Here is a 19,395-nt window from a genome sequence, read left to right on the forward strand (position 1 = left end):
TAGATAGATAGATAGATAGATAGATAGTTTGATTTTGTTTAGTGTGCGTAGATAGATAGATGGATGGATGGATGGATGGATAGATAGATAGATAGATAGATAGATAGATAGATAGAGTTTGATTTTGTTTAGTGTTGTGCTTGTGCATCTGTATTATTTTCACTGTCAGAGGAGACTGGCTGGTGTTAATGTTTAATGGTGCAGTGAGTGTATTTATGCTGATGGAGGAGAAAGAGTGTCACTGGGGTGGGACAGGCAATCACTCAGGCACATGAGCCGGTTGTGTAACATACAAAATATTGAATACATTTCCTTGGTATCCATATCTTGAGACATAATCATAATCAAGTCTGTAGAATGCAATGTCCAGTCTTGCTCCTATAAGGCCATCTTCATGCACAGTTTATCTCCAACACACCTGCAATGGACTTTCTAGTAGTCCTGAAGATCTCAAATAGCTAGTTTAGGTACAGGAAGCACATTGTACCAATTCATTCCTGAACTGTTTTTGAAATCCAGTTGAATGATGTGCCAGTACACTTGACATTTGAGTGTTTTGAGTAATATCAATTACAAATTTAGCAAGAGATCAGGATCAAATACAAAAAACTTTGGACTTGGCACATACTGTTGATTATGATCAGTATGAATATAGTTACTGTTTTTGTTGTCTCTCAGGGGGCATGTGTGTGGGTGCTAGACCCAGAAGCTGTGTGGGTGTCTGGAGACCAGCACATACGAATCCAACTCACTGCTGGCAGGGTACAACACTTACACACATATGATTCTGATTTGAAACCATGAGCCTTTAAGAAAGAACCTGTCGCACTAACCACAAATCAAACTGTTCAAAACTTTATAAAGACAAAATGTTTTTCATCATTTTCAGTCGTATAGCTGTTCGCTTACTACAAAATGCATCTTATTTTATTTATATAGGTACAAACCATTTATATGCTATTTTATTATTTTTAAACAAGGAGATGGAGTATCCAGTGTTGCCTCCAGTGGGTCTTCCTCCTCTAGGTAACCCTGATATTTTGGAGGGAGAGAATGACCTCACAGCTCTAACCTTCCTCCACGAGCCAGTGGTACGTCACAATTTGCGTGTGCGCTTTCTGGACTACAGTAGCATTTACACTTACTGCCGTGAGTTAAAATCAACAGAAAACAGTAGCAAGTTTTTACAGCCATTGCCCAATCACCTCTATTTTACTGGGTGTAAAGTTCAAAACACAAAAATTCAAATAACATCACTCATTGTTATATTGGCTACTGTAAAGAATGTTTACCAAGCACTGTTTAAAAAAAAAAAAAAGTAAATTATGCACAAAAAAAAGGCATATTCTTTAAGTAGATTCATTTCATTATAATATTATAATTATTAATATTTAATAGGGATTGTGTTGGTGGCGTTAAATCCATATGAACAGTTGCCCATTTATGGAGAGGAAGTGATCGACGCTTACAGCGGCCAGGACATGGCTGATATGGAGCCACACATTTTTTCTGTGGCTGAAGAGGCATACCGAAGAGGCATATGATCAGGTCAAGAACAAGCAAATAACAAGATCAGTTCACTTACAAAATAGTATCATGTTTTTGGACATGTACCATGGTAATACCAAGGTATTCTGTGAATTACTTGGAGAGCCATTTAAATAATATTTAAATATCAAAGTACCACAGTGTTACCAACACTCTACTATGATAGTACACAGCAGAGAAATTCATTCTGAATCTGTATTACATTACTTTAACTAAAACATATGGGTTTATCATTATAACAGAGGAGAAAAACCAATCCATCATAATCAGTGGAGAATCAGGCTCAGGTAAAACTGTATCTGCTAAGTTCATCATGCGTTACTTTGCTGTCGTGGGTGGTGCGGCCCAGCAGACCAGTGTGGAGGAGAACGTGCTGGCATCAAATCCCATCATGGAGGTACTGAAACTTGATTTCTGACCTTTTTGGTAAAGTAGGAGGAGGCTGTTTGCGACATTTTAAGCCTTGCAGGCAATTGGTAATGCAAAAACAACCAGAAACAACAACAGCAGTCGTTTTGGAAAGTATATTGAGATAGGATTTGGACGTTCAATGACCAAGTTCTGTTATTGAGATGAATTTTGTTTCATAACACAAACAGGCAGCTCAAGAGAGAAACTACCACATCTTCTACCAGCTTTGTGCTTCCAGGGATTTGCCAGAGCTGAGGACACTCAAACTTGGTAAAGCCTAAACCTATGTCCTGAAAACATGTTTATTTGTGTTGGACATTTTTGTTCAGTTACACCATGCACTACTGCATCTCGCTAGATTCTACAGAGAACTTTCATTACACCAACCAAGGACAAGATGTGCACATTTCTGGCACAGATGATGTGGTTGAGCTAGAGCGGACAAGAAATGCCTTTACTGTTCTCGGTAAGCTAAAAAACATCCATATATTCCTCCAAAACAACACAACACACTTTTTGCAAAACTTGTGGTTCACCCCTGCATGAGTGCAACCTGACCAGCAGATGGAGATATTTCGTATACTGGCAGCTATTCTTCATCTGGGGAATATCAACATACAAGCCAGTGGCCGTGGTGGGGACCGCAGCTACATTGATGTACAAGCACCACTTCCTATTATTTTGCACATTTCTGAGTTAGATTTGATGTCTGTATAGATGAAGAACAGGAGCAGTGCTAATTTGTTAACAAGTAGCATGTGCTAATACGGACACCATTTCTTATTCATCATACTGGCAAGCCAACGACCGTTCCTTGGCCATCTTTGCCAAGCTTTTAGGGGTGGAAGGTGCTCAGATGGCCCAATGGCTATGCCACAGGCGGTTGGCAGTGAGAGGGGATATGCTTGTGAAGCCCATGACAGGTCAGCAGGCTAATGAAGCAAGGGATGCTCTGGCTAAGCATGTGTATGAGCAACTGTTCACTTGGACAGTGCAGAGGCTCAACTCATCCTTAAGAGCGCACCGGGAACAGCCCAAATCTTTCATAGGAGTTCTTGACATCTGTGGGTAAGAGTTATTTTGTATGTAACAAAAGAAAAATGTACATGAAGGATTGTTTGGTCAATCTCTTCTTTGATCATTTATAGGTTTGAGACTTTTGACAGGAATAGTTTTGAGCAATTCTGTATTAACTACGCAAACGAGAAACTCCAACAGCAGTTCAACAGGGTAAGTTTCCAGATATTGGGACTTGGTGTACATAGGTGTCTAACATCTTCTGTCTAGTGAAGAGTGACTTAGTCCTTGAAGGGTTGCTCCACCCTAGTAGGGTGACCATACGTCCTCTTTTTCCTGGACATGTACTGGCTGGGATTTCTAAATTGCCTAAAATGTCTGTTTTTTCCTATTGACATTCCAATTCCTTCTCGAACACTGCAATGGGTAGATTATTGTACAATTCCTGCACACTATTGGTCAAACTACTTTTTAGTCATAAGGTGTGTTCGACTGAGCGATTAGAGAGCAGACGGCTCCTTATGCTTTCGAATCACTCTCTCGGTACTTTGATGTCATACACCACTCGGTCTGTGCAGTGATACTTTAATTTGAACATGCCTATTATCTCCAAAAAATACGAAAACAGCCAAAATCTGGACATTTTTGGCAATTTAGAAATCAAATGTTGAAAAATGTAGCTTTGTACTCACTCTGCCTCCTCACGACTGTTTGTACCCTTCACAGTCAGAACTAGTTGCTGAGTTGTTTCAGACGGAGTCAGCAGGTGGATCCCTCCCCAACTCCTCTCTTGCAAACGGGAGCATACGTTCAGGGAAGAGAGCTCACAGAGAGCACAAATTAACTGTGGGCTTTCAGGTGAGCTGCTTGTCCTGGTTCCTGTCTAAAGAAAACTCTTGATTAACCAGTCATGCTCACGTCCATCTAATGCTGGCTGCACACTAGACGATTTTCAAATCCTAAACGATTTTAAAACCATGGGAGACCACAGACATGAAGACAGTTTCAACTGATTTTTAGCCTTATAATCCTCTGAACGTGCACACTAGACGATTCGACCACATCGCGAGACCACACACTTGTCGATTGTAGGAACAATTTCACAGTTCAGTTTCACAGTGAAAAACAAAGTATAAAAAAGAATATGGGTGATGTATTCTGCTTTCGTGGCATGTTTGTGGCTGACAAGTTTCAGCTATAGAAGCACGCAACATCCGTTAAGTGATGCTTGCTCGCTCTCATTGGCTATCACGGGTATCACGTCAGAGTCACGTAATCACGTAATGACACCACACAATAGAGGATTTTTTGGACAAAAAATAGTTTGCGACAAGCCTCAAATCGGGCCACAGCCCCCGATTGGGCTTAAATTCGGCCTTAAAATTGTCTAGTGTGCAGCCAGCATTAAGGTATTCTTTGACTCTTAAGGTCTTACATTTCTACCTTTTCTTACATATTCTCTTTGTGTGTCTAGTTTCGTCAATCCCTGCAACTTTTGATGGACACCTTGAACAGCACCACACTGCATTATGTCCACTGCATAAAGTCCAATAACCTCAAAAAAACATTTCTGTAAGAGAATAAATAAAATGTAATTTGTGTTCATGTCTATTTGAGTTTGAGTAACCTTTTCTCGTCTCTCTATATCAGATTTGATCCCAAGCGAGCAGTGCAGCAATTGCGAGCATGTGGAGTCTTGGAGACCATCCGAATCAGTGCCGCAGGCTACCCCTCCAGGCAAGTACTCTTCTATAGGTCTCTCAATTCAGTTCCCTCTTCCATCCCTGACTCTGTACTCCAGGTGGACATACGAGGAATTTTACACTCGTTATCGGGTGCTGCTACGTGGTTCTGTTTCTAAAGATGATATGCGCTATTCCTGCCAGAGTGCCCTTCCTGGTCTCATCCCTGATCCAGAGCAGTACTGCTTTGGCAAGACCAAGGTCTTCTTCCGGGCCGGACAGGTTGCAGTACTGGAGAAGCTGAGAGGGGATCGGCTACATGCGGCAGGAGTTTTGATCCAAAGCTGGGTGAGAGGATGGCTGCAGCATAGGCATTATCAGCGGCTCTGGTGGGCCACCTTCATCCTGCAGCGGTACATCAGAGGAACCCTGGGCCAAGGGTGGGTTAGAGTGTTACCTAGTGAGCACTCTATGTACTGTATGCTTTTTAGGTCCTATTCTGGTTGAGTAGTTTTTTCTAATGGGTGTTTTTGTATATTTGTGACTCTAATTTGAAGTACGCGCTTCAATGTTACCTAACCATTAGGTTGGCATGGAGCCTCCGTTACACACGTGCAGCTTTAATCATCCAGAAAACATACCGCATGCTGGCTGTGCGACAGCTTTATCTTACCATCAGAGAGGCCACCATCAAAATCCAGGCTTTCATCAGAGGCACTCAGGCTCGTCGGATTTATAGACAGGTAAAGTGCTTCATGTGTGTCTGGGTATAGTTACAAAAATACAAATAAAGTTACAGGTACATTTCCCAGAATGTTTGACCGTACACCTAAATCCTGAAAAAAATAGCCAAATATTTACTTGATTCTAGTCTTTACTTTACAATCTTGAAGTTCTAAAGGCCTGTTCATACCAAGGACGATAACTATAAAGATAATGATAAAGATATAGGCCAAGTTCTAAAAATCGTTCTCAATATTAAAGAATAGCAGAGTCCACATCACCGCTATAACGATAAAGGCACAGAGAAACGATATTGTTGGAATCACTTTAAGGAACGTGTTTTACCAGCTGATGAACAATAAAAACATTGACAGCCAATCAGAATCAATCCTTCTATCATGAGCTCGAGAATTTAAAACAGCAGATGTGCATGTGCTTAGAATAAACAGATGATATTGTCCGCTGGTGTGGATGCTAATATCGTTATCTTTATAGTTATCATTCTTGGTGTGAACGGGCCTTAACTTTCAAGTAATGCATCTCAATGCAGCATCTCTATTATAATATGCAGAGTTTTAGAGTCAAACTATCAGGCGAAGCAGTTGACTAATGTGTGTGTGTGTGTGTGTTTTCGGAGTACTATAAGGTCTATGCTAAAAGTCTTTGTTGTTCAGTTGCATTTTCCCTTTTCCCATCATCCACTCCGGCATAAATCATTAATATGGTTCACCTTTTGCTAGTTTTATGTATATTGTTTTGTCATGTTCATTAACTGTGTGTTGTCAGAATAAGTTTGTTTCACTTTAAAATTATCAGTTGATTGTTACCCTTGTTGTGTTTCATGTGTCAAGTGTTTAGGTCTGTATTTTTGTGTGTGTGTGCGCGGTCCATGTGTTGTTTCCAATAGCATAAGAAGAGTTTGCTCTCCATGATGTACATTTGTCATAGAAAACAATAGATGAAGCTAGCTGAAGTTAACTATTTAACATAAGGGCACAATCTGCTAGACTTTAAGCTTAAAAAATCCTCTTCAAATCACTGAATCTTAACAGGTATTTGATATAACAGGTGACCTTTTCGGTTATGGCAGCTTGACATTTTACGTTACGATCAGTAAATTAGTAGCCTACAGAGTGCATATGTATGAATGTTGTTGTCTAATGTAAACATTATAACTTTACCGTGCACTTTGTTTTATAAATCTCTCTCTAGATGCTCACAGAGCGGGCGTTGGTGTTCTTGCAGGCGCGGGTGAGAGGCTGGCTGACCCGGTGCAGTTTCAGATGCATCAGAGCTGCAGTGGGGCTCCTGCAGTGCTGCGTGCGCAGGTGAGCGGCGCGGAAAGAGCTGTTGCGCCTGCGTGCTGAGGCTCGGTCGGTGGAGAAATACAGAGAACTCAATAAAGGCATGGAAGTCAAACTCATGCAGCTGCAGCTCCGAGCAGACCAACAGGTGAAAGCGTCGGTGTTTAGTTGGGATGTTCACAATTCTGTAATCCCTTTATTAAAATTAACAATGGTTTAAATTAACCATGGTTTTACTGTAGTAAAAGTGTAACCATGTTTTTTTTTTTTTTTTTTTTTGGCGTATTAAGTGCATTTTGTATAACCACAGTTTTACTACGTTACATACCCTGGTTAAACTATGGTTAGTGTAGCAAAACCACGGTTAATTTGTGTCTACCATGGTTTAACTATGTTTTTGTGGTTTTATGTGTACTAAACCATGGTTAATTTTCCTAAGAGAATGATTTTTTCCCCAATAAAATTATTTTTTTATTTAATAAATATCACCTTTTTTTTGATAACTACTTGTCATGATGTAAGTAATGTTCAGTGTTGGGAAAAGTGAATGCATTAGTAATGCATTACAATATTGTGTTACTCCCTTAATCCAAAAGGCTCGTTCACACCAAAAGTGAAATGAATAAACCTCAGGCTGAAGGAAATATAAATTCACATCTGTACAGTAGAGGGTGCAACTCAAACCTTTTAATTGTGCTGCCATTCTGGATTGCATGAGGAGTAGGACGCAGGAGAAGAAAGTTCAACACTCTTAAGCAATAAAAAACAAAAAACAAACACAAAAAAACCCCACAAATGTTATTTTTATATATAGTAATTTTTGATTATTAGTATGGTTGAATTGGATTGTCGAAGGTCAGCAGCAAAGACACTGGTTAATAAAATGGAATTAAATACATAACGGATATTTGTGCTATTTAACAAAAGTTGATTTTTGCAGGTTTGCATTTCACTGTTTTTATTCATTTTGAGGAATACTGAATCTGTTGTTGTGAAAGTGAGATAAGTAAATGCATGTTGAGATTTAGTCTATAGAACTACAGTAACTATCATGTTTACACAGCGCACACAACGCCTCTGCATTTACTCCCGATTTCTCTCAACATGGGGACAGAAGAGCTGTCAGTCAATAAATGAAAAAACAAAGTAACTTAACTCAGGTATTTTCTTGTAAATCAAAAAGTAATGCTTTACTTTAGTTACTTCAAAAAGTAATCTGATTACGTAACTCCTGTTACTTGTAATGCATTACCTCCAACACTGGCAGTATTTAAATTGTTAAATAGTGTTGTATATTGTGACTCGTGTGTCCGGGTTGGTATCGTTTGAATTTGATCGATTCCGGTTCCGATTCTGCTTATCGATTCCGATTCTTATCGATTCCTAATTCCGATTCCAATTAGATAAAAAAGCCATTAAACAAATTTTAAGTCAAATATTTAGATGTCAAACATATTTATTCTGTTTTATGTCTATGGTTTTATCAAAAAAAATACCACAGAAAAAAACAACTAGACTAATATAAATGTCAAACATTAAATTGTTAAAGACAAGTAAACAAATTAATGATAGGCAGCACGTTTATTAGACGGCTGTCTCTTTAACACCGAACACACACCGATCTAAAAATACTGTTACACATGCGTTTTCTTTCTCATCTATTTACGTTCACTTAAGACAAAAAAAAAAAACACGGCTGTGTTTATGATGATATACTGACGTATTTCGTGCATACTGGTCGATAAATGTGAAAGAGAAGTCAGTTCTGGGCCGGAACAACCTTAGTGTAAATGCACGGAACAGTTCGAGAACGGACACAGGTCGGGAATCTGCATCGGGACCACTGTTCTCTGTGCTCGCGCTTCAGATGTGTGCGCTGCACGCAAACAGTGTGCAAGTTCTTTCCCTTCCTGCACTTAAATAGTTTAAAATCACATTAAAATGCGAACGCGGGAATCGTTAAGCGGAATCGAAATGCACGTCTTATCGAATTATTACATGTCTTACCCGATTATTGGAAATGGTTCTAAAATGGAACCGGTTCTCGATACCCAACCCTAAGTGCGTCTCTGAGGGAGACTCTTCAGGCCGAGCGAGAAGCTCACAGCTGCGGTCCAGCCTCCTCAAACTCCAGATCCAGCTGCAGGATAACGCAAATACTGCGCCTTCACTCACAAACAGGAGGAGAGCTGAGCTCACGAGATCCTCCGGCTTACACAGGTGAGCCATGTGTGACATATTAAAGGGGTCATATGATGCGATTTCAAGTTTTCCTTTCTCTTTGGAGTGTTACAAGCTGATTGTGCATAGATAAGATCCCTGAAGTTGCAAAGACTAGTCACAAACCCAAAGAGATAATGATCTTTAAAAAAGCATCATATGACCCCTTTAAATTTGGTTAACATCAGCCACTTTATTTTCCTTAAATAACTTTCTTTTCTTGCAAGGCAGCTGGTTCCATTGACATGGGCTAGTTTTGTTTGTTTACTCCCTGTTTACTCTAGGAAATCCAAGCTCTCCGAGTTGAGAGATTCTTTGGAGAAAGAGAGGGATGATCTGGCCATTGGTTTACAGGATCAGGAAAAAGCTCTGGAGGGTGAATCATGTGTCTGCCACAGTGTCATTTTCACCATCTCAACTCATGTATTGTTTAAGAAATGAATGAGATGGCTGACTAATTTTAATGGATTTAAAGACACAATAAATATGAAAATAGTATAAACATAGTCGAGTAAACACTAATGAAAGAGAGGAGGAGATACCAGAGTTTACTGAGAGAATTCACAAGACCTAGAGCAAAGATATGACAACCTGAGGGATATGAGCTTATTTACAGCCAATGAGGTACATCTTTACTGAAAATGATCTTTCAAGGCAACGTTTCCATATCACATATCTCTTCAGATTTCTGAGCCGTGTGAATTTTGAATGCAACATCCAAAAAAGTTAGCATATACATTTTTAATGACAATTATTCCTTATTATAGTCACACACACACTAAACTGAAATAAACGGTAATAGAAAACTATATACAAATATGGTAAAAAAAAAACAGTATTAATAAAAATGACAAAACCACATAGCAAAATGACTAAAAGGTTAACTAAAATTGAACTGAAAACAGAAAATATAAAAATAAATGATACTATAATAGTATCTAAGTGACACTAAAATAACACTGCCCTGTACATGTACAAATCTAAAATATGACATTGTATATTAATTAAAAACACATTTGAATGTAGTAGCTAATGATCTGTTATGTGTTATATAATGTTGTATTAGTTTACTGCTTTTATTAAGTGTTAAATATTAATATACAAGTATTTAATATTAATATACATGTGAATATATGTGGGTGTTCAGCGTTCACGTGGACACAGACGAACAGATTCAACTGCATCTTTGGAGCCTCCTTCACCCGTCACCACACCGTTCTCCAGCTCGCCCGTCTTCCCTTCACCTGAGGAGGTCAGGAGGATCAGCGTGACGTCGCCCACCGACAGGAGACCCTGGAGAGATGAGCAACCTCTGGTTAGTGTTTCAATCGAAACCAAACGTGTGTCTCTCACTGTATGCAAAATAAAAACTGTAATAACAAAAACAGGAATGCTTACCTGCAGAACATCGTAATGGAGGATATGAGCATTGCGAAGGACACCGCTGAAAGTATCAAGGGGGAGGATCTCAGATGTGCTTATGACGCTGTACGGGTGGCCAAGAAGTCAGGTTCCTTCTGCTCACCTCACGTACATCAGATTGATACTCTGGAAGTCATAAATGAACTTCCATACGCATTACATTGTACGTTTTCAGGTTCCTAGAGAGGCAGCTGTTGTCTCAGAGAGCGCAGTGGGAGCAGGAGATATCAGATCTCACGATGAAACTCAAGACAGAGATACACCTGGAGATCCTGAGATGAATGTACCGGTTCCATTTGAACTTACCATTTATTGTTCTTTGTACTTTCAAGGGCCTTCATAAAAAGTGTCTCACACGGCTCCGGGTGGTGAACAAAGGCCTCCTGTAGCGAATCGATACGTTTTTGTAAGAAAAATAACCATATTTAAAACGTAATAATCAATTTAATGTAGCTTGCGCCAACAGTTGTACACGGAAGCAGCTCCGGGAGCATGACGTATGAGGTCAGCGTTGCACATGCGCCGGTGAGTCTCGTGAAAACCAACGTTTGTTATGAGGAGCAAAGGAAGCAAAGCTTCCTTACTTTAGCAAAGGAAAACCAGTCTCCTCTTGGCTTATATCGGAATCCTCCGACATTCTTCTTTACAAATCCTCGTTTTGTACTTCTAATTAGTGACCATTGTTTTGGTTTGATCTCTGCTGCGTTTCCGGGTTCGTCACTTCTGATCGGCGCATGCGCAACGCTGACCTCATACGTCATCAGCCCGGAACTGCTTCCATGTACAACTGTTGGCGCAAGCAGCGTCTGCTAAATGACTAAATGTAAATGTAAATTTATTCCCAAAAATGGGAATTACAGTAAGAAACTGGAAGTGTATGGAGCCAATTTTAAAGGGTTTAAAACTAAAGGGATAGTTCACCCAAAAATGAAAATTCTGTCAGTAATTACTCACCCTCATGTCGTTCCAAACCTGTAAGACTTTAGTTCATCTTCAGAACACAAATTAAGATATTGTTGATGAAATGTGAGAGCTCTCTTACCCTCCATAGACAGCAACACAACTGTAATGTTCCCAGGTCCAGAAACATAGTAAGGACATCGGTAAAACAGTCCATGTGACATCAGTGGCTCAACTTCAGTTTTGTGAAGCTACGAGAATTATTTTTGAGTGCAAAGAAAACAAAAATAACATAATTTATTCAACTATTCTTCTCCCCCGAGCCGAGAGGAGACTGGTTTCCCTTTGCTGTATATTCTCACCGGAGCTTACGCTACACCTACGTCATCCGCTGGAACGTCAGTCTCTCATGAACGTGTGTATGACAGTGAGATTACGGTTTATAAAGTTTTAAATATGGATACTTTTCATACACAAACGCATCGCTTCACTTCAGAAGGCCTTTATTAACCCCTGGAACCATATGGAGCATACTTTATGATGGATGGATGCAGTTTTTGGGGCTTAAAAATCCTGACACCCATTCACTGCCATTATAAATTTTGAGAAAGAGCCAGGACATTTTTAATATAACTCTGATTGTTTTTGTCTGAAAGAATAAAGTCATATAGACCTAGGACCTAGAATACTCACTTGAGGGTGAGTAAATCATGGGCTAGTTTTAATTTTTTGGGTGAACTATCCCTTTAAGAATGCGTAAAGGCCAGAACTAATTTTAATCTGCATCTGGGAAACATGTTTGATGTGTATAGAGTAGATTTTAAGACATTAATTGTTGTGTGATTCATGTTGTAGAAACACGGCAATGATCTGGACGTGACGGCTGTGTGGCTGAAGAACACTTACCTGCTCAAAGACCTGCTCTACCAGCACTCTCCTCGACTGAATGTCAGCAGTTTCTTTAGTTCTTATGCAGAAATGACTTCAAATCGAAATATGCCTCTTCTCCTGCAGGACGTGAGGGGCTCAGAGGAGCTGGTTCCTCTGGTGACGGATGTGCAGGACTCTGTCTGGGTGCTCAGTGATCTGTGTATTCAGGCCAATCAGCAGCTGCTGTCCATCTCAGAGAGTCGCCTGCAACCCATCATCGGTACAGTAATACAGACACAAAGACCTTTCTTACACAGCTGCCAATGACCTTGATATATATACAGTATATGTATATTGAAAATTCTAATTTTCTCTGGATTTATGATTTATAGCTATGTGTTTGAATAAAACATATTTTTTGTTTTATTCTGTAAACATGTTGATGACATTTAAAAAAACAAACAAAAAAACATTTAAATTAAATTTTAAATAAAAATGTCATTTAGAGCATGAAATGACAATTGATCAAAATAACAAAAAAGATGACATGTTTATATTCATTTTCAGACAACACAATACCAATGTTTAACTTCAGAAGAGTTAAGAAATCATTATTTGGTGGAATAACCCTGATTTTCAATCACAACAAATGAAAACATTTGTTATTTTGACCAATTGTCACTTTCTGCAAAAAAAAGCTCTAAATGATCATTCTAATATGATATATTTGAACATAAAATTGACATTTAATTTCATAACTTTCATTAATAATATGTTTATATACATATATAATATACATAAATTGTGTGTATGTAATTGATTATATGAACATAATTTGAATATACGTAAACAAACACATACATATACATTTAATATTAACAAACTATAAAAATAATTGTATATTATATAAATAATATAACATAGTAGTATACTTTTATTACATTATTAATACATTGTAGATACATGTATAATATAATAAATTACATATACACATTTTTATGTCATTTGTGTAATTTATTATTTATTTGTTGTAATTTATATATTTTTATATTTATAATTAAATGTAAATTATATACACGTGTGTATATATACATGATTGTAATATAGATATATACCATTATATATCATTATATATATATCATTATAATTAATTTATATACATATAATAAAATATAACATATATGCTTGTGTACCCTTCTCTTAACTTTAGTCCCAGCAATGCTTGAAAGTGAGAGCATTCCTGGTCTGGCTGGATCATCAGTGAAGCTGAGTGCCCGTTCGTAAGCGTGTGGGATCGGACCCCCGACCTCCAGCCAGTACGGAGGGAGCGACTATGTCAGCGGTCCTGAGGGAACTGTCAGCGCTGCACACAGCCCTGTCCCGTCAGGATCTGCCCTCGGCCCTGCAGGAGCAAGCCTTCCATCAGCTCATGTAGGCTACCTGCTGGCCGCCTCCACCCTCAACAGCCTGCTGCTGCGCAAAGACATGTGCTGCTGGAACCGCGGCCTGCAGATCAGGTCAGAACTGCTCTTGCTTCGGTTACTTACACATCTGCTTGAGTGCCTTGAACTGAATAGTTACATCTGTGTAGTCTAGGTCAGGGGTAGGCAAGTTCGGTCCTAGAGAGCCGCAGGCCCGCAGAGGGACCGAACTTGCCTACCCCTGGACTAGGTATAATGTGAGTTTACTGGAGGAGTGGCTGCGCAGTCGTTCGCTGCAGACAGGGGGCGCTGTGACCGCGCTGGAGCCACTCATACACGCAGCACAGCTTCTTCAAATGAGCAAGACGACTGAAGCTGATGGACAAGCCATGGTCCAAGCCTGCAATGAACTGTCCAACCAGCAGGTGGCGCACCTGTTATAAAAGTTACATGTCAGGCAAAATAAAATCACATTTTTTCTTGACAAATATTCTTTTTATTATAAACAAAATTCATTTTTAAATGTTTTCTTTTTTTTACATTATATAAATTGTGTATATATAATTTAATGTGTGAATTTAATTATATTGAATACGCAAGGATAAAAGAAACTCAGATACTTTGATCTCCTGAGAAACAGACAATACAAACTTACACGGGCATCTTCGAGACACCCCACAGAGGGGTGGTGCAGGAAACGCCTCTCTCACATATGCATCAGTGCCTTTTCATCTCCTTCCTTCCCCTTACCCATCCTCCCTCCACTTGATTCACTCAGAATGGTCAATAGTATAATGTTCTATATGAATGCAAATAAGATTTACAGTCATGTTTGGTTTCATTTGAATAGTCTCAGGGTGAGTGGTACAATGGTATTAATCTTACAAAAGTAGACTAAAAGATAATAAATACTGTGATTACTGTAGAGGGTCATTCCATGCAAATTACCTTCTGTTCCCATTGAGGTGTAAACCACCCAGGTCTGAATGCAAATTCCAATTGTTTGTACATGCCTCCATTTGGGGGATGTTTTATCTTGGTAATACAAACTTCCACGGGCATCTTCGAGACACCCCACAGAGGGGTGGTGCAGGAAACACCTCTCTCACATATGCATCAGTTCCTTTTCATCTCCTTCCTTCCCCTTACCCATCCTCCCTCCACTTGATTCACTCAGAATGGTCAGTAGTATAATGTTCTATATGAATGCAAATAAGATTTACAGTCATGTTTGGTATCATTTGAATAGTGTCAGGGCGAGTGGTACAATGGTCTTAATCTTACAAAAGTAGACTAAAAGATAGTACAGATCCTAAGAGTTAAGAGATACTTTGATTACTGTAGAGGGTCATTCCATGCAAATTACCTTCTGTTCCCATTGAGGTGTAAACCACCATGCACAATGCAAATTCCAATTGTTTTGTACATGCCTCCATTTGGGGGATGTTTTATCTTGGTTGCGTATTTAAAGGATTGCAGCAAAAGGGTCAGGGCGATTCTGTAGCCAGAAAGCCCGTAGTATGAAGTGTGTCCACACACTTCACACTATGTATTTTTCTAAAAGTCAGGTATGCATCTTACTCTTAGATTTGTCTATGAGAATTTGATGTCTTGTATTAATTTGATATCTTTGAATTGGCTATGTAATTGGCATAATACATATTTACCTGACTGATAATAAATGATTACATTTGATTTATTCTGACTTACTCTGGAATTATTTTCTCAAGTAGATTAAGTGAAGGCGTATGTTTCCGCAAATCTGCGTCCAGGGTTAAGTGCATACTAGATCTCAGGTTAGATGGAGCATGGTGCACATCAGGTGAGGTTTTAGGTTTCTGACTAACGGCTTGACTTTAGTTAAGTTGTACTCAGTTGCGTTAACTATGGGGGACTAGTCATAGTACTGGTCATAACCGCTGGCTATTGTCTCAACCTTCATTGGGCCAAGTGCGTGGACCTTACAAATATAATTATATTGGTATACTAGAATAAATGTTTTGTCTTGATAAACCTTAGTTTATAATATATATTATATAATTTATAACCTTCATTATAGTATATTTATAAACATAATAATATAATATACACAGCTTGTAGAAAAATACAATTTATTTAACATTTTATTTACAATTAATTTATTTTAAATATACACATTTGTAATTTTACTTTCTGTTAACAACAAATTAAATATAAATAAAATTATATATAAATTGTGTATGTATAATTTATATGTAAATGTATTATTATTAAATTATATTAAATGTTTTTTATGTGTGTTTATGTGTAGAATTATATATAACATTATATAAATTGTATATATATAATTTAATATGTTTGAATTCAATAATATTGAACGTAATTGGATACTAGAATCAAATTTTGTCTTTATAAATCTTAGTTTATAACATATGATTTATAACTTTCATTATAATATGTTTATACACATATATAATGTATTATAATATAAAACATATCATATAATATACTTACATGAAAATACAATATACAAATATAAAAAACAAATTACAAATAATTATCCTTTATCCTAAATTAATTTATTTTAAATACACACATTTGTAAATTTATTTTCCGTTAACATTATTATAATTAAATAATATGGATATAATTATGTATAATTTGTGTATATATGATTATGTAAATGTATTATAGTAAAATTATTTCAAATGTTAATTATATACACATATATAGGTGTGTGTATGTATATGTACGAAATTTAATTTCAATTTTAATTTCAATACATCTTCAATATATATGATAAATTATATATACACACAATTTTTTGTTGGCATGCTAATTGTATTTGCATTTTAAATGTGTTGCAGGTGGTGAAGATTTTAAGCCTCTATACACCGCAGAGTGACCTTGAGGAGAGAGTAACGTTCAATTTCATCCGTATAGTGCTGCAGGTACGAGCAAAGCATTTGATTCTAAAACAATATTATAGCAGGCTTTTGTCCAGCAGTGACAGCGGCTTTCCCAGGGGCTGCTGAAGGGGTGTTCTGAGGGGCAACCTCTGCAGCTTCTGATGGATGTCAGACGGGTATTCCCCGTCACGTTCCCTTATCTGCCTCCACCACAAGTCAGTGCGGCCCAGCTGGAAATCCCAGAGTCCCTCAAGATCTCTTTCCTACGCAGAGTCTGAATGTGGGTGTTCCTTTGCCTCCTGAAATGCTTTTTTGCCTTTGTTGCCTTACAACATCACTTTAAAGGCTGCTTTCACACCTGCAGATCAATTGCTTTGTTCCGAAACAGGGATTAAAATTATTACAATGTTGCTTTTTATTCTTGGTGCGGTTCGCTTTCACACGGCGAAGTTTCTAAACGGACCTATTTGTTAATACAAGTCACGCGCGAGTAAACTGTTGTCTCATTGGTCAAAGTTCCACCGTTTATTTTCCGGGATTCCACTCATAGCTGTCACGGCTGTCATCCGTCAGAATGGAACGACAACAGCTCTTTTTTTTTTTTTTTGTAGCTGTCCTTATATTAATTTATCATTTTGAGCAGGAGTCCAGGATTCATTGGGAAAACATTTTTAAAATGCACCTACTAGGAAGAAGAGCAATAAGGCGGCATTATAAAATGAAAAAGTGCGCTTTGATTTTGAATGGCTAAGACGTGCTCTCCCACAGACCAATCAGATAAGAGTAACTGGAGAGTCAGCGAGAGGCTCATTGTGTGGATCCGAGCGCGATTGCCGTGTTCACATATGCCCAAACGAACCGAGCTAAGAGGGGAAACCCGCCAGGTTCCGAAACAACGAGCCGGGTGTGAAAGCACCTGGGCATTTTGTGTTCGGCATGCTAATTTTAGGCACACTTTAAATGCATAATTAATGTTGGCTTGAAAAATCCAAGAATTTCTCCCTCCTTTAAAAACACCAATTTGAAATGTAAAGATTTTAAACGTACATGTCAGGCCAAATAAAATACAATTTTGCCTTGATGAACCTTCCTCATTTAAAAAAAAAATAATTTAAACTTTTTTTTTTTTTTTTTTTAAAAAATAATGTGTCAATAAAATATAAACCGTATTTAACAGAATCCAACAAAAAATCCATTACACATTGCATTTTTTTAACCATTTATTGGAAGTAGAAACAAACCAAGGCTGGCATCTGTTTTACCTCCACCCCCGATAAGAACGATCATATTTAGAAAAAAACTGAAAATTAGAAACATCTTTGTATAAAAAAAATCTCTCATGCTAGTAACTCTGTACCACTACACATCAGTAATACATATTTATATATTCACAAGCCTTCCAAAAATAGAAAATAATACCCAAATATCAAAATAAAAGACAAATCAAGACAACAATTGAATATCACATCAAAGATACATGCTGGCACAAAGAAGAATCTTTCCCAACATGCACTGCTTCTTATATACAGGCTGTTTGGGTGCATGTCGAGTTATTGGGATCCGTGTGCACTTGTGTCTGCGTGTGCTTTGCCTCGTACTACATGCGCACGACTGTATCCTGTAATATCATTATTCACAAACAGCAACACACAGCTTTAATATTTGAAATCCTACCATCCAAATGAAAGTATGTTCTTGCTACAGATTCTATTTTCCACTCTGCAGTCAATTCAACATTCATTAACGCCATTTCCTGTGGCGGAACCCTAGTGTTCGATATCACAACACTGAACATAAAAGGATTCAGTCTGTTAAACAAAACAACAGCGAAGTTTGCAGCTGCGGTTCGCGATGTAAACAATCCAAGGCTGTTGATCACTTCGAACTGATAGAACAGATGCATAGACTATTTTCAGAGAAATAATACAGGGAAATAGCTGTAGCGCAAGGTGCTTCATTGCTAAGTCCAACAAGCGACTCTATCTAGATAACTTCACCTCAGATTTTCGTAAGTAGATCCATAGCACGGTTTAGCAGAGAATGAATGGATACACAGTGTTGAACCCACATTATAGAGCATATCTCTTGTGCTTTTCTAATATGGTGGATGGTTTGCCAGTAAAATGGCAGGATTCATCAGCGGTTACTATGGCAACTCTATAGGAGCGGTTCTCAATGGCTGTGATTCTTTTGAGGTGAGAAACCAGTGAGTGGGGAAAAAAAGTCCCATTTTGCATGGAATAATCTGAAGCGGTATGACATTTAAACGTGACGTTATAAAGTGAAATTTCACTGAAACAGGCAGCTCTGGTGTCTAATACAAGCAGTGTTTGTCAATCTATACATCGTATATAAACCGTAGTGCCTAATCATGCCGACAAACACCGGCTAAACCGCACAGGCACTCGTACTTGAACGGATCGGAAAACACACAAAGACAGGACAGAGGTGGCCCTGTGATTGAATCTAGATGTGCGAAGCATCTTGTATTTGTACAATAAGTAGAATTTGTAGGATTTCCTGCAAGTGGCGCCCCCTACAAATAATTTCACACATTTTTTACTACATGAAAAAGCAAGCACTCTGCTTTCAGAGGTGTATTTGGTTGTAGGTCTGTTTTTCGTCATTTTCTTGTGCTTCTAAACGATTGCATAACATTAAAGTTTGACCCATAGGGGGTTTTGGTCCCTATTAAGGAGGTTAAGGGGTGAAATGGTTGTACGTAGTGGACAAACGAGACCCTGACATTAAGGCACCCTTCGAAGGGTGCAGGAATGATTGACAAAAGGCCGCACGAAAGAGGTTTGACATCATTACAGATTGCTGAATATGGAAGAAAAAAGAAAAGTGTACAAAAAATCATGGCGCTGTGTAGCATGTTTACATGCCTTAATCTGGTTTTATTTCACAGATGCGTTTGAGAAAAAAAATTAAATACTGTATATTTAATATAACTACTATAATAGTCTTTTATTGTTTTATATATATA

At 38.1% G+C, this 19,395-nt stretch overlaps 1 protein-coding gene across 1 annotated transcript; it reads left to right on the forward strand.

Annotated features, from left to right (window-relative positions):
• The first annotated feature begins 983 nt into the window (after window positions 1-983).
• Window positions 984-16,721, forward strand: LOC107675894 (unconventional myosin-Vb-like). Its single transcript, XM_016470392.1, is given in 25 exon segments — window positions 984-1,149; window positions 1,399-1,536; window positions 1,791-1,945; window positions 2,018-2,110; window positions 2,112-2,229; window positions 2,318-2,439; window positions 2,518-2,602; window positions 2,760-3,027; window positions 3,108-3,189; window positions 3,703-3,834; window positions 4,451-4,548; window positions 4,627-4,713; window positions 4,778-5,098; window positions 5,245-5,401; window positions 6,594-6,709; window positions 9,190-9,328; window positions 10,053-10,220; window positions 10,310-10,435; window positions 10,503-10,610; window positions 12,083-12,175; window positions 12,242-12,377; window positions 13,308-13,377; window positions 13,411-13,614; window positions 13,769-13,943; window positions 16,365-16,721. Coding segments are annotated over 25 exon segments (3,525 nt in total). The 3' UTR covers window positions 16,533-16,721.
• Window positions 16,722-19,395: the final 2,674 nt, after the last annotated feature.

This window comes from Sinocyclocheilus anshuiensis, unplaced genomic scaffold, assembly GCF_001515605.1.
Source record: "Sinocyclocheilus anshuiensis isolate Anshui unplaced genomic scaffold, SAMN03320099.WGS_v1.1 scaffold2048, whole genome shotgun sequence".
In the NCBI taxonomy this organism is placed as follows: Eukaryota; Metazoa; Chordata; class Actinopteri; order Cypriniformes; family Cyprinidae; genus Sinocyclocheilus; species Sinocyclocheilus anshuiensis.